This window comes from Syngnathus scovelli, chromosome 5, assembly GCF_024217435.2.
Source record: "Syngnathus scovelli strain Florida chromosome 5, RoL_Ssco_1.2, whole genome shotgun sequence".
Classification (NCBI taxonomy): domain Eukaryota; kingdom Metazoa; phylum Chordata; class Actinopteri; order Syngnathiformes; family Syngnathidae; genus Syngnathus; species Syngnathus scovelli.
In genome coordinates, this window is record NC_090851.1 from 13472348 (window position 1) to 13489053 (window position 16706).

Here is a 16706-nt window from a genome sequence, read left to right on the forward strand (position 1 = left end):
TTTCAAAATACAGTCTAATTTCATTTGCAAATTATCTTCTATCTGCATAGTATCGACAGTGGGCAACTCGTGATTGCCACATAGTTCTATTTCAATGTCAGTGTACTGCACAGTATATTTAATAATGGCTCAGAGTGATATATGTCATGTTTTTTCTCATTCATAAAATCACATGCCTGTCTAAGTTGCCATCCTCTTCTGTTGTGTTTTTTCGGGCAATTTTTCATTTGTTCACCCATTGTCATGGCAATGACAGTGAGGCCCTGGAGGTGAACAGGTCAATCCGAGGTGGGAGTGCAGAGTGCCTACACACAAACAGGTAAAAAAAAAAAAAAAAAAAAGAGAGATAATCAGTTTGTCCAGTTTTATTTTACACTATACCCTATTTTCTAACCATTCATCCTCAGTCTATCCTTGCAACATTTAACACACTATGTTGGTATTGTTGCAAACTATGTGTCTGCCTGTTTGTGAGTGTCGGTGTCTTTATCATTAATGTTTTGTGAGTGTCTACTGGTAGATTATCACAAAATTCCAATAGGTTTAAATGCACACTTTACAACTAATATAATAGTATAATCAAGAAAGTCACTATGTGAAAAGATTACTGCACAAGTTGTCCTCAAAGAAAGCAAATTTCTTTTGATGAACATGTTTTATGTGTTTTATGTTGTCACTCACGACAGTTGTATAAGTGTTCAACTTTTTTGTCTTTGTGCATGGCCTTCGTTCATACAAGCAGGGGTGCATGTAAACCTAGCAACACACTCCCTCCCAAAATGCCCCTGTTAGTAAATGGCATCCATAAAGACATGTACAGGTAAGCACAAAAGGGCTGTCGTTGTTCCCTCTTTGTTTGCCTTGTCTAGTTTTTGTTCATTTGTGCAGTTTGTGAGCCATTTTGCTGCTACAGCTTTTTTTCTCAACACATGAAATGTCCCTCTGGCTGCTTGTGTTGGTGCCAACTGGTTTTACCATATTGTTGCTTTTGTCAACAATGATGGTACTGTGGACCTTCCCTATGTATATCCTTACCGTTTGACCCAGTGTTTTAAGCAAAAAATGCTGAGGTCAATTTCATTGAAAACACCACTGTACTGGGGTTGGGTAGCTTTGTTACGGACCTTTGTCGATCAGGTCAAGGATTTCCATTGTTTTAAAGTTTTAGTGTTAGGTTGTGTTCTTGTGAATTAAGGATGTTCAAACTCACCTCACAGCCAGCATAAGTCAAGACAGACAAACTTCAGTTCCAATGTATTTAGAATTTTCATTCTCCCTGCATCCAGCTACAGTTCACCTTTTTTAGCAAGTAGATATTAATTAAGTTTCAGTATATAAGTATGTTACAGAATGTACAATCTTTTGGGGTTCACGCCAGAGCTGTTAGGATCAAATATTTTTATGGATTATTTGATCAATTATTCCATTGACTAGTCACAAAGTTTTATATTGCGTGAATGTGTCTTACAAAACAATTGTTTTTTCTGATTACTGTTTATCAACCAATTAACCAACCATTAACCAATTATTATTGTTTATTTGGTATTATTCAGTGGCTAAAAACAACAACAATTAAACAACAATTAAGCATGATCACAAAAAAGAATTGTTTCTGTACTCTCTGACCTTTTGGAAAATTATTCTCTTACTGGTTCGGCCATTATTTTCCAAGGTAAAAGCAGATAGTTGTCTTATTTTGATTCAACACAAAAGATAGTCAGCTTTCATGGTCTACATAAATCAAATACTACTGTTAAATGGTTGAAATCGGAGCATTTGAAAAAATCCTTACTCGATTATTGAAATTGTTGTCTGTGGAGTTGCGGTCAATTACAAGACGAAGGAGACGAAGGCAAGTTATGTCTCTTTTACTCTCCACACAAAACTGACTGATAATACATCAACTGCAAGCAAAAGCGGTAAAAGGATGCAAAAAGCTGATAACAGAGCTGCCAGCCAATAGAGATGCACTTCAACAATTTGACTCAATTTTTGCATTCTCAACATTGTCAAGTGTTAAGCATTCCCTCTAACATTGATATTTATATTGAATTTGGGTTATATTTTATCCCAAAAATTAAATGACAACTTGATTTGCTTGCAAGATCACAATCAGTGTTTATATGTAGTATAGGAACATTGAAACAAACAAAAAGACACAAAATAGGCAAGCACAGATGTCATAAGTATTGATTGATAAGTGTGACATGTTCAGAAATGTCACACTTATCAAGGCAAACTTATCAAACGCTGTTAAATCAGAAACATTTAGGCAGCTATCACGGTACTTTCTCTTTGCACCCACATTTGAAGCCAATTCGCACTACTTCAGGTGCACCACTTAACAGACTGACGCTAACTGCACAATTGACACAGCGTAAGATAAAACAAATAAACAAACAAACAAACACATAAAACAAACATTGAGCGAGAACGTCTGGGCTAGTCTTACGTAATAACCGTACACTATGTTGTTTGTCATCCAGTTTGGCTTTTCATTTTTGAACCATTCCTGTTTTACCGAGCTGAGCTGTAAGAATGAACACAGAAGTCAATTGGAAATCATGTTTTGGTGTCACCAATTGATGCGAATGGTGCTCAAAGCTTTGTCGTTTCCACACTGGTGTTCCCTTCACATACTTTCTTTCTGTTCACATCTTTTAGATGCATGCATCATTAGGTCTTTTATTTATTTTTTTTTGCCTTTCTTTGTATATTTCACTTTTCATGGGCATGGATGGTGTACAGCTCCACCCTCCCCGCATGCCTAAAAAGCAAGCTGCCCCAAAGGCAAGAGGGAGGCAACAACGTGCATCGTAGTATCTTTGCACACCGTGTCCTCAGGTTCACTGATGAGGTCACAGTTGGGTAAGAAAATGCCTCTTCACATATTCTTTGCTCGTCTTCTGACTACCCCCAACGTGCCCTTCCTTCAACGCACAGAGGCTTAAGCTTGCACTTGACATTGCAAATGACAGCATTAAATGAGCACTAAAATCTTAAGCCTTTTTATACCTCCATGTAAGGCCCTCAGCCTGAAACTATGATGTGCAATGTCATGCGATGGTGCTGAGCCAGCCATCTGTTGTCTTTGTGTAGCATGACATGACAACCAAAAGCAGTAGCAGTCATATGCATCTGATAATAAGATAAAAGCTAGCTTCTCTTCCCTCGCTCACGTGCAGATACTTTTCCACTTAGACCCTGTTCCCATGGCAACTCACCAACCTTCTATTTGAGTGCTCTCACAGTGTATGCAAGGATGAATGGCTTTGATAAATGGCCTTCGAGTCATTCCATGTTACCGCACTGTCTGATTGCCGTCCTTATTCTGTCGTCGTCTCATGTTTGTTTCTCTGTTTTACTTCTCATAATTATTCAATTTTTCCATTCACATATCCCCCCCCCCCTAATTTTCTACATTACTTCCACCTTGTCTCCTGTCCTCCTTCATCGCTCCTCGTTGATTTCTACCTTATTTCTCTCTGCTGCTATGCTGTGGTGGTGCAGTGACCTGCAGCCATCGTTGGATAGAGTGAGGAGTGCCAGCACCACATGTTTGAGACCAGACAGCAACTTTCACTCTTCTGACAAAGACAGGTATTAAGAATAAATAGTTCTCATGTGCACACACCAACCTAACATCATTCGTACAAATATTCATGCCATTCATTTTATGTCCCCACTCTAGTTTGTGTCATGCTACAATCCATACACAGTTTATTTGTCATTGACATCACAATAACTAACCCTTCAAATGGAATGTGTAATCTTAGGAATTTTTTTTATTTTCAAAGCGGCACTATACTATATTGTAGTTAAAGTGGTTGTCGCTGACAAACTCTATCATTGATTAATTCCGGCTAATGCCTGGCTACCTTTACATGAAACAACGGGGGAATTATTTGATAGTGAAAAACTCTAATGAATGTTTGGAATTGTTAATCACTTCTTGAACCAAGTGAGGAAAAACAGCTTTTGAATGAGTAACAACTCACGTGAAGGAAAGTCGAACTACATCCACACAGACCGCTGCTATAGCAAACTCCCCAGGGTAGAAGTACTGGCAAGATATTATATTCTCTGCAATTGTTCAGGACAATCCTGTATGTCAGCTATGTCCAAAGTCCGGCCCACGGGCCAAATCCGGCCCCTGGTCAGATTTCATACGGCCCGCAGCTTCAGTAATATATATTATTTATGGCCCGCCTGCACTGTCAAACTGACTAAAAAAAAATCAGGAAACTTGAAACTGTAATTCATCCTATTACCAAAAGGTGGCAGCACCACCCCTCTCCGCTCATTTCTGCCATGGTCACTGCAAAGAAAACGAGGAAAGTTGACATTGAGGGCCGTTGCTTTCAAGAGAAATGGGAATTACAATACTTCTTTACTAAAAATCAAGGCAATTGTGTTTGTCTAATTTCTAAAGAAACGGTTGCCTTGTTTAAGGATTTCAACCTAAAGAGACACTATCAGACTAAACATGCTAATACATACAACAAGCTAACAGGGAGTGACCGCGCTGATAAAGTGAAGCAGCTCCAAGCTGAACTGGCATCACAACCGATTCTTCACGCGGAGCTGTGAGTCAAAAGTAAATCAAAAGTAATTATTACTTATTATTAAATATTACGAAGTGGCCATGGTAATACTGTTGATGTTATGAACCTGTAGACGTGACACAAACTATTACTTTCTGAAAGATATTGTGAATGACAAAAGCAAAATTCACTTGTTTTAAGTTTTAATAATAACAGCCAACTTTGCATTACTTATAACTCCTGTTTAAAATGTCCATGAGGCAAAAATAATTTTAAACTCCTGTAAATTTAAGGTATTTCATACAGTTTTTTCAATGTCATCCGACTCTTCAGATATGAATGAAAGGCAGAATATGTGTTTTTAGAGTTATTCACATCTGCCTGACTGGTTTATATTTGGTTATTTTGTCATTCAAAAATAAAGACAATTGGGACAATGAAATTTGTTTTCTAACAATGTGTATTTGCATAAAAAATTTGTAGTTAAAAAATGTCCGGAAATACTATTGGTCCCCGGGGCCCCTTCACTTTATCAAATCTGGCCCTCCTTGCAAAAAGTTTGGACACCCCTGCTGTATGTAGTCCAGTGGTTGTCAAACATTTTAGATCTAAAAAATGCTCTCAATATGAGCGCCATTAAAAAAATAAAACTAAAAAAGGTAAAGACCCAATGATTGTCACACACACATCTGGCTGTGGTGAAATTTGTCTCTGCATTTAACCTATCCCCGAAGAGTGCAGTGAGTAGCAGCGGTGCCACGCCCGGGAATCATTTGGTGATCTAACCCCCCAATTCCAACCCTTAATGCTGAGTGCCAAGCAGGGAGGCAATGGGTCCCATTTTTGTAGTCTTTGGTATGACCCGGCCGGGGTTTGAACCCACAACCTACCAATCTCAGGGCAGACACTCTACCACTAGGCTACTGAGCTGAGCCAGTAGTGCCTCCACCACACTAAAATAGAGGGGGGGGGGGAGGAAGTCAATTTCAAGTTACACGCATATATACAGAAAAGTGCACGTTAATTGTACCTAGAAGGTAAATACATTTGAATTGTACATATATGTAACATTTATTGAACTGTCATTCCAAAGACAATGACATGATGCAGTTTAAACTAGAGGGAGCCTGCGTAACACTTTGAGACTCAGATACAAAAGTTACAAACCTCACCAAATAAGCTAGTTTGCACTTTGAGTCTCAAATTGTTCATACTTTGGTGTTTTAATCAGGTAACCAACTAGTGGTCTGCCGTGCACTGGATCATTTGAATGAATTTGTGGAGGTTTGCTGCCTCCAGATTGAGCCACACTAGTCATGCATTGTATTCAGTCTCTTCCATGCATCTGGTTCTTCACCTCCCGCTACTCCACATATTTTCAGGTGCTTCAATTCATTGCCCTGCAAGAGCCCCTCAAATCCCCGGATCTTAGTAGAACACGTGGCCTCTGCGGAAGACAGGTATCAGGCCTGACCTTTCTGCTGTCCCCGCTCCAACATACGTATATGCTGCCACTTGCTGCTTGCCTGCTTATATCTTTCTGCTGACACTTGCCCTGCAGACTATCATCCATTATAGGATATTGTTGTTGTAGTCATCTGCACTGTTTGGACCCTTTCTTGTAAACATTTGTGGGCTGAGGCTGTTGTGATCTCCCGTTTGTTTTCACCGGTGCTTACGACTGTGTACTCAATCTGAATTGGTGCAATTGTGTCATAAGCTCTTTCTTGTAAAATGTTGGTTGGCTGTGCAATGATTGCCTATATTCCTTTCTGATTGAACCAAATAGTCAGCCTGATATGTACATACATATCGACAAGTATTCATTTTTTTAGTTTTGTCATTGTCATTGCCATATCTTGTTTGTTTCTCCTCTTCTCTTTCTGGGCTGTTACTGTTTACCCTAACAGGGAGTGTAGCAATGCATCAAGTCCAGACTGTCTAAAAGGCAGCAAAAAAACCTTGGAGGGTGACAGGTGAGACCATTCATCCTCCCATATGCCATATTCCATATTCTTCTTGCCTCACTTGATCAATTTAGCAATATTTTATATTGTTATGTATTAATTGTAGCCTTTAATGGTTGCCATAAAGCATAAACTAAAGCTCTTCCAGCTTCCAACAAACCATCACTATCTAGTGGTTATGAATATATACGTACATAGTCTGAATAAAATTTACATACCGCAGACTTTAGCAACGTACAGATAATGGTATAACACCAACAACATTTTTTGGAATATATTTTGCAAAGATTTCTCTTTTTAATTTTCATTATTTTGTAAACGGCAGTCGCATCCAGCCCACCTCTATCCTCAGGGGCAGTAGGGGCAAAGGTTGGCCACTGAGACCCTTTGGTCAGACAGCTTTGGCTGGGTCCTCTCCAAACTCTCTGCAGACAGACAGGTGCATGCTATTGTCAGCAGGAGGTCTCTCCTACTGTGTGGTCCTATTGTTGCTCATTTTGTATCCACAAGAACCCCATTAAATCATCACACCTCAAAATTTGTAACATGCTGTACAACCTTTGAGTGAGCTGGGTGGGTCAATTCTCTGAAATTCTAAAACTCTACCTGAACCCACCACAACTATTCAAAGCTTTCCTAAATATTGCTTGCATAATGTATATGCTGTCCATAGAATTACTCTCCATATAAATTCTCTGTTGGGGTGTGTAGAAATGTGGGCATATTGTGTTTACTGTACATACCAACTCGGGGCCCTATTTTCATAGACCGGCACACATGCACTTGGCGTACAAATTGTTGCATCCTTGTTTATGTGGTCGGGCATAGACGCACCGACGCAGGACCCGGCACGGAAGGCTTCACAGCGGCCAACTTTGCATCATTCTCAAATGGCGATCTTGTTGAAATTTCTTATAAATGTAATTTATGCGTATCATATCTCAGCCATGTGTACCGTGCACTTCACCTGGGCTGAATTTTTAAGGGAATGAGGACAGATCCCTTGATTGGCCAAGAATCAAGATATCAATATCGGTTCTGTTCTTCACCCCCTCAACAGCACAAATGCTTATTTTCCTATTTCTACCTGCGCCTGTTTACAAAATGCCAAAAGGTAGAAAACTTCACCCAGCCATGCGCACATTTAGACTGCACATTGTGCTAAACTTGCGCTGGGCACAAAAATTGGGCTCTGTCTCCCTCTTGCCTCTCCCCTGCCTGTTTGCTAATTTGTCCTGTTCCCTCCCATTTTTACCAGATCATCTCTTTTGATTTTGTCTGTCCAATCTTGTTTCGCCCCCGAATAACATTTTTGGTGTTTTCTTCCACTTCTTAATCTCTTTCTGTCTTAATGTCTCTGTCTGCCAGAACACACCCTCATGGTAGCCCTTCCTCCCCAATGGGGACTCCCTCATCAGGCCGCAGGGGCCGGCAGCTTCCACAACTCCCGGCTAAGAGCAGCAGCATAGAACAAGGTAAGGTATGATGTGTGGATGCAAGTACTCTGTTTGCTTTGTTCGAGGGACAAAAGTCAAACATTGTTGCACCACTACTACTACCACGACCACTGCTACTACTACTACTACCACTACTACTACTACTACTACTACCACTACTACTACTACTACTACTACTACTACTACTACTACTAATACTAATACTAATACTAATAATAATAATAATAATAATATTACAATGACTACTACTACTATTACGACTACTACTACTACAAATACTAACACTACTACTACTACTACAACTAATAATAATAATATCAATAATCATTGTCATCATAACAGCAGTACCCCTCCATGAGCCGTCACCTTATGGTAGAGGTGTTTATGTGTTCCACTGATTCTAGGAGCTAGTTGTCTGGGGCTTTATGCCCCTTTAAGGATCAGGGAATAAACAGTTTGTAGGCGAGGGATCAGACAAAGCACGGGTCAATAAAACCCTATGGGGAACACAGAGGCCCCCCCATTGGAGCCAGGCCTGAAGGTGGGGCTCGAAGGTGGTCGGGCCAACACACATGGGGCTCAGGCCTAAAGGACAATCACCCTTCTCATCGGATCACCGAGTGTGAGAAGGGCCATAGAAGGTCGGGTGAGCTCCAGTGGAAGGCAGGACCTTGGCAGTCCGATCTTTGGCTACAGAAGCTTACTCTCAGGAAGAGGAATGTCACTTCTGAGGGTTGTAACAGAAAGAACATGATCCCAGATAACAGCGGACGAAATGCGTTTTCTTAGCAGGGTGTCCGGGCTCTCCTTTCGAGACAGGGTGAGAAGCTCAATCATCGGATGAGTGATTTAGGGATGAGCTGCTGCTTTTCATATTGACAGGAGGCGCATTGTTCATCCTAACCAGATAATACCTGAGCTACCTGGTTAGGATAACTCCCAGACGCCTGCCTGCTAAGGTGTTCCAAGCACGTAGCACTAGTGAGGAGAAATTGTCTTCTGAGGGGCTTGGGAACACCTTGGGATTACCCTGGAACAGCTGACAAAGTGGCTGGGGAGAGGGACATTCCCTAATCAAGCTGCCCTCATGACCCAAACATGGATAAGCAGTAGAATATGGATGGATGGATGGATGGATGGATGGACGGACGGACGGACGGACGGACGGACTCAAGGTTTCTCATAATAGTTCCACAGTCGGGGTTTTGAGTGTTTCTCCTTGCTTTCCTGGGGGTAAAGAGCAGGGAATGAGGAAAATAATTGTCAACTGTGGCCATGTGAAGCCCTCAGAGACATTCTTGTGATAAGGGCTGTATAGAAAAATTTGACTTGACTTGACGGATGGATGGAACAATGGATGGATGGGGCCAGGATGGCTGGAAAGACATTCAGGATGCCCTTTTATTTCTTCTTAATACGTTGCTGAGGTATCAGATTGGGACTCGGTATGGATGGATGCAAATAACAATAATAATCATAATAATAATAATCATTTATATGGTTGCCGCATCTGCTTCACAGTTGGTTTGAATACGAGCAACAGTGATTGTCTATATGTGCCTTGAGATTGGCTAGTGACCAGTCTAGGGTGTCTTTGCCAGCATTGGCTGGAATTGACTCCAGCTTTTCAGGTGGATGGTGACCCACCATATTTTCACAAACTGCAGAAATTAGATCATGCTAATACAAGCAGTGAAACAAGACAGTGTTGTGTGTAGTATAAGACAAAACTATGACATATTGTATTGTGAGGATGTGAGTACAATGTTATCCATATCTTGAGAAATTGTCAGTATGTCTTCTTGACAGATTATATAGTACATTATCATTTAGACAAAAATCAGACCTTGCTTGTTTACATGGCTTAATTAAATTGTCATTGTTGGTTTTATTTTAGCCCTAGCAGTTGAAGAGCGAGCCCGACAGCTGCATATGAAAGTACATTCCTATCGGCCTTCAGCTTCCCATGACCCTGAGTCGGACCTCAAGTATAAACGGGAGGTAAGACTTCCTATCTTTTTTAGAAAAAAAAAATCAGGTGGAATCTTTAAAGCAGTGTATGTGTGTATTCAAACCTGACTGTTTGGTCCATTTTGAAAGGACCAGGGTTCGATTCTAACGCTGGTCCGGACCTTTTATGCAGGTGTGAATACACGCAAATGAATCCTGGTGTGGATTAAAGAACCGGACCAAGAACCACTTTTTAAAGTGGTCTCGGTTTGCTTTCAAACGGACTCTGATGAGGTTCGCTTCACGTGTGAATACAAACAGCGTAGATCCGAACCAACAGCACAAATATACAGAGGAGGAACACGGCGCGTATGTTTTCCTCTATTTCTGGGTTTGTGCTCTGTGTGCCGCCCTGGTCATTGCTGTCCGATGGGAGCACACATCGTCACAAGCGTGGATGTTTATACTTCACTTGCAAAATGTACAGTCTGAATAGGAACCGCACCAAATGAAAAGAATGGATGGATGGATGGACGGACGGACGGACGGACGGACGGACGGATGGACGGAAGTCAACAGCCTGTCTGTGTTGGACTTGAGATATTCACTTTGAAATTATAAATCTATGCTTGTTGTTCTTAGATGTTTGCAGAACAGCGACGTAGCAGCGACAACATGTCTGCGAGGTCGTCAGACAGTGATATGAGCGACATGTCAGCTCTCTCCCGTGCCAGCAGTGCCTCTCGCCTCAGTAGCACCAGCTACATGTCTATCCAGTCAGAACGCCCAGGGGGACGTCTTAGGTCAGTTCTTTTGTTAAGTCATACATTGATTACATTTTTACATTTTATTTTCTTAGGTTCAACTAAGTTTGGAAATAGGTATCAACGTGTTTTTGGGGAATCAGCATGTGTTTGAATCTGTTGCTAGTAAAATGCATGCTAATGGCTGTGTATCTTTTCTGTTTTGCATGACAACTGCTGCATGTTTCCGTCCAACTTTGTGCACTGCTCCTCTCTATCACATACAAACACATAAACCAATGGCGGGATGAAAACAAACATCACTCAGGTCTAAGTCATTAGAGGATGAAAAAAAAGACAGGCGCATCTCATGGGGGGTGACTAGGGAAGAGGAGAGGAAGAGGGCAGCAGGAAAAAGACGTTTCTCAGAGGAGTTGAAGCGCAGGAGACACACTGTCGCTGGAGAAACAGAGGAGTCCAGGTAAAAATATATAGATCTTAGAAATAATTTCCTGACTCTGTTTACCTACCTAGCTACCTACCTAGCTACCTACCTAGATACCTACCTAGCTACCTAGCTACCTACCTACCTACCTACCTACCTACCTACCTACCTACCTACCTACCCACCTACCGCCCCCTCCCCGACCGCGACCGTCCCTCCTGTCCTCTCCCTTCCTCTCCCTTCCTCTCTCTCTCTCTCTCTCTCTCTCTCTCTCTCTCTCTCTCTCTCTCTCTCTCTCTCTCTCTCTCTCTCTCTCTCTCTCTCTCTCTCTCTCGACATGGATAAACAACCTTATCCCAATGGTCCTAAGCAGAGAGTGATATAGTACAGCTCACTTATTACTGATCTATTTTTTTATTACAACCGACAGACAAATCATGCCAACAATTTATCACCTGCTAATAATAATCTGCAGCACAGCTCCCTCTAATTACCATGTGGACCAAAACTAGACAAGACAAGTGCAGTCGTTTTAAGGGTCAAGGCAATAAAAAACAGCAATCACAAATCAATGCATTCTTAATCATTTCAGTGATGTGTGTATTTTCTCACTATTTTCAAATAATTCCTGAGATTTTATAATGCTTATTACCATGCCTAGTTTTAAGTGCAAGTGCATTATAATGCCTAGTTTATTTATTAAATAAACTGAACATGGTCAACAGGCTTCCTTGCCTTCCATGACACAGTTTGGCATCTGTGACAGCCACACAATCAGCATTTTCTTCAATGCAGTTTATGTTGTGTGTTACACTACAGTATATGTGTACCTAGTTTTTTATATTTGTGTTTGTTCAGTGCACATCTCAGATCCCTCATTGCATGCATCCTGTGCTGTGACAACTCGGAGCCTGGTCATCCTCTTGAGCAGAATCCCCTTCCATCTGCCCCTTCTGCTGCCCAGCTTCCCTTAACTTCCATGCATAGTGTAGCAGAAAGTCCTCAAGCTAATGTTCCAGTACTTCCTGTAAACCATCATATCACGTTAGTCGGAGGTCCACACAGACCAGATGGTGATGGGTGCAGCATGTCCAGGCTCTCTTGTAGCACATTCAGTCCAATTGAGGCCATCGACTTGCAGTGGCTCATCCAAACCCATCGAAGGCAGCAAGCATTCAATTGCTTCTGCTCTTGTGTAGTTGCTTGTATGAGAAGAATGAATTTAAATACATAATATAAATTATCTATGGAATTGATTATGTAAACTTTGTTGCAATGGTGGTAAACTATTTTTGTATTTGACCACTAACATCTAAACTGGCTGTGCTACTACTGTTACAGCATAATAAAAAAAACAGGTGACATATTTTATTCGTCACGTAGCATATGTCAGTGTAAGTTTTTTTGCTGTAGTACGTCTTTGAGTTCAGGGCCAAAAGGGAAATTGAAGTCCATCCCATCATATCACATCATGTCTGGCGATTTAAAATGTTTGCATTTGTCATCACGACATGTCAGTCAGCTGACTTATGCGGTGAAAGTACAGTAAAATACAGATACTATGTCAAACATTTGGAGCACTTAAATGAGAGACACGCACTGTCTTCTTTCTGAAGTCGGCAGATGAGAGCATCAGCGGGACGCAGCATGCTCAAGAGCTCCAGTGTTAGTGGGGAGATCTACACGCAGGAGCGCACTGATGGCAGCCAGTCAGACACAGCACTCGGCACAGTGGGGGGAGGCAGCAAGAAGAGACGCTCCAGCCTCAGTGCAAGGGTGGTGGCCATTGTTGGAAACCGCCGCAGCCGGAGTACCTCCCAGATAAGTGGCCCTGGTGAGTTGTCACAGCAAATGCTAACAACACAAAAATTCTTCTTTTTAGGATGTAAATCCAAGATGACTTTACTTCCCCTAAAAATGTAATGCACTACTACTTGGTGGTGAGATGAAAAAAAAAACAGTTGGCCTCACGTGAAGATTGGAAAAGAAAAGGGACGTTTAATTTGCTAAAGTTCCATGATTCAGTTGCTTATTAGCCAGTTGTCCAAATTGATTAATTTTGGTATGTTCATGAGCCAAATTTGAATTATATATCATGCACATTTTACTAAGTGGACTCCATCAACATTCAGACACTCAAGCATCTGTGTTCAGCGCATGTATCCAGAGCCACACATAAAAACAATGTTTCACAACAAAAAATATTTGTCCTGGGGAGCAGACGGTACTGAAGTACCAATAATTCCAAATGTCTTTTTATTCTGTAAAAGTTTCATCCCCCGCTGTCCCACTGTGTGTTATCAAAGAAGAAACAATAATGATGTATTTTTCAAACTTAAGGGAACATTGTAGATAGATGAGAACCACCAAGAGCTTAGCTCCCGGTTACACGAGACTTGTCTGAATCCAACTCCCATTCAGACAGACTTACCATGAAAGTCGAGCTCCGTTATTCCCTTTCTTTGGGGCAGACATTAAAAGCTATTTGGCCACATTAGGCCTGGAGGGATGTCTAGCCTTCTGTCACTGAAGTGGAGAAGAGAGATAGGAAGTCGAGATATAAAGAGATGTAGCTAGCTCACTGAAAAAAAAAATCCTTTGTCTATGTGTTGGATGAGAACTGAGGCAAGTAAGGAATATCTCCAATTAAATCTGTATTTTTCCTTTGTGCAGTTTGGGTACAAGATATTTTAATATTTTTTTATATCTTTTCTCCTTGCACCACCTGTTTCATTATAAGGAGTGAGTCAAGAGTCTGCATTGGGTCAGTCGGCTTGTTTTTCTAGCAAAGTGTTTCCTGTTTCTGGCTACAGGAGGGAGAGAGTAAAAGTACATGCGTAGGTCCTTTGACCATGCGCCACACAGACACATCACAGAATACTAAACTGCTTTTATTGATACATTTATACTGTCTGGAATATGGTGACTGGCCTTCTATTGTATCCGCAAAATGGGAAAATAGATCATGCTAGTTTTTCTCCTACTCTCTGGTTTATCTTGCACAATATTATATACTAAGTGCAAGTGTTTGAAAATAATAGTCTAAATTACAATATCATTATGGAGGCTGCTGGAACGGTTTGTACGAAAAGTCATACAGTACATTCTGTCCCTCTCTCGTGCTCTCTCTCTCTAGCACGCTCTCTCGCACTCTCTTGCTTTCTCGTTCTTCTTTGTTCCTTTTTTTTTTTTTTTTTTTTTTTGCAGAGGCAAAGACTAAAAAGGAGAAAGGAGCACCGATCCAGAGGAGCACAGAGACCGGCATGGCAGTGGAGCTGACGAGGAACATGAGTCGGCAGCCCAGCAAAGAGTCCAACAATGGCAGCATGAACAGCTACAACTCTGAGGGGAAGTTAGTAACTTTTTCACTTTTTATATATTACTTTTTACAATAAGGCTAGATTTTATACATTGTTTGTTAAAACTGTCTTCAACAATTCAACTAGTCACTAACAATTGGGGAAAACCAGCAAAATCACATCTTTTTCCAAACGTTACTTTGCTACATCTGACTAGATAGCAAAATAGCTACAGTAACTAATATGTGTCCACGAACTTATTGAATATTGGGCTAACACATTGAAGCTGCTTATGAATAATTAGCAAAGAGAAATTAATATGTTTAGAAAGACCAATGATTACCTCTGGTAATACCAAATAATGAGGGTTTGTGTATAAAAGCTTCCTTTCTCCAGTAATGTCCGTTTGGTCTTGTTCGTGCGGCACTATTTGCCTGGTGGACGGACATGCAATCAAAACACCACTTTTCTTCCCACTGACCGTGTGTTTGGTCACGTATCCCTCCGCTCAGCAAATCGGTGCTGCATAACAGCAGTCCACAACCTTTTTACTAATGAGTGTATAAGTGTACGTATTTAGACATCACAAAAATCATGAAAAATCCATAGACACGCCGCACCAGACTACAAGCCGCAGGGTTCGAAGCTTGTGCAAAAAATAGCAGCTTATAGTCCGGAAAAAACGGTATATGTTTATGGTATATTTTGGAAGTATTTTTTTCACTTATCAGTGACTAACAGCAAATTGATTCTGTTAAAGAAAAACAACCGGAAAAAGATTTACCTGTGTCTTTACCAAATTCTGTGTTTGTTTTTGTTCTTTTCTTAGTATCTTCTCTGGAGTCAATCTGGGAGCAAGCAGCCAGTTCAGCGACTTTCTAGATGGTCTTGGTCCAGCTCAGTTAGTGGGAAGGCAAACACTTGCTACACCCGCAATAGGTGTGATTGTGCTCACATTTTAGTTCAGTTTGGACTGCATGAACGATTATTTGTGGATTGTTTGTGTTGCTCTGATTTTCCATACCATGATCGAGCATACATTTGGTTTTATTGCAACATTGAGACTTTGACAATGAGGCATTGTTGAAATGTTCAGCTTCCCACAAAAGAGCAGTCTGTTGAGTTATATTTCAAGCATATTTCATAGTCTTACTGCAATACAAAACAAACTTGTATAGATCTATACTAATTATCTTGCCACCATCTTCCTTTGTTATACAGGTGACATCCAGATCGGTATGATGGAGACAAAGGGTCAGCTGGAGGTGGAGGTTATCAGAGCGCGAGGTCTTGTACAAAAGCCAGGCTCGAAATCCCTCCCAGGTAAAGACTGTAGCTTAATTGAAATAATATAACAATCACTCTTTTTTTTACCATTTCGCTAATACAAGATCAGTTTGGAGACATTAGGCAAAGCTTGGTGCCTGACTTTGCTCTCTGTTGGGAGCAAAAATGCCCGTCTTGAAAGCCTTCACTTTGAACTTTAGCGTTTGAAGCTCAGAATTCACAGTGGCCAGAGAAATGCTGTAGTTCTTTCTTTGCATTTCTCCATGATCTTTTTTTATTCTCAATTCTTGGTAACATGTACAATTCTCAAGATATGTCGGCTTCACGTTGGCCTATTGCAGCGGTGTCCAAACCCGGACCTGGAGGGCAGCTATCCCGCATGTTTTTGTTTCCCTTCTCCAACACACCTAATTCAAATGATCAGAATCGTCATTAGGCTTCTATAGAGATTGCTAATGTGCTGATCATTTGAAATAGGTATGGTGGAGGAGGGAAACTTCAAACAAGAAACAAGACATACAAGAGAGCGGCCCTCGAGGACCGGATTTGGACATCCCTGGTCTTGTGGTTAGCACATCTGCTTGACATTTCTGAGGTCTGGCGTTTGGGTTTGGAAGCTCAGCTCAGGCCCCCTTGCACGGGTTTTTCTCTGGGTATAACAAAGTCACCTGGGATAGGCCTGGCAGTTTAGAAAACAATGGGTCTTTGGGTCCCGTGGAATTTAAAACTGTTTTTCTTTTCTTATCCTTTGTTTAAGGGCAAAAATGCCATTTCAACATTTTTCAATGTCTTTTACCATCATTGTTTTTTTCTATTGTTTCGTCCCTGCCTTCAGCACCTTATGTCAAGGTCTACCTGCTGAAAAATGGAGCATACGTAGCCAAAAAGAAAACCAAGATTGCACGGAAAACACTTGACCCACTGTACCAGCAAGCACTGCTGTTTGAGGAAAGTCCACAGGGTAAAGTCCTACAGGTGAGTGGAGAATACTACAGATTTTTTTTATTCTTACTT

At 41.1% G+C, this 16706-nt stretch overlaps 1 protein-coding gene across 28 annotated transcripts in view; it reads left to right on the plus strand.

Annotated features, from left to right (window-relative positions):
- Nucleotides 1-16706, plus strand: part of LOC125969167 (regulating synaptic membrane exocytosis protein 1) — an 89556-nt gene that overhangs the window by 70247 nt on the left and 2603 nt on the right. For 10 of the 28 annotated variants that reach the window (XM_049720929.2, XM_049720930.2, XM_049720932.2 and 7 more), the window contains 16 exons: nt 257-319; nt 740-820; nt 2749-2868; nt 3511-3600; nt 5927-6004; nt 6455-6520; nt 6837-6950; nt 7880-7986; nt 9866-9969; nt 10561-10721; nt 10990-11142; nt 12723-12940; nt 14314-14458; nt 15235-15344; nt 15627-15728; nt 16528-16667. In XM_049720929.2, coding sequence (XP_049576886.1) covers nt 257-319; nt 740-820; nt 2749-2868; nt 3511-3600; nt 5927-6004; nt 6455-6520; nt 6837-6950; nt 7880-7986; nt 9866-9969; nt 10561-10721; nt 10990-11142; nt 12723-12940; nt 14314-14458; nt 15235-15344; nt 15627-15728; nt 16528-16667 — 1852 coding nt within the window. The other 18 variants (XM_049720931.2, XM_049720936.2, XM_049720945.2 and 15 more) reach the window with 14 other exon arrangements.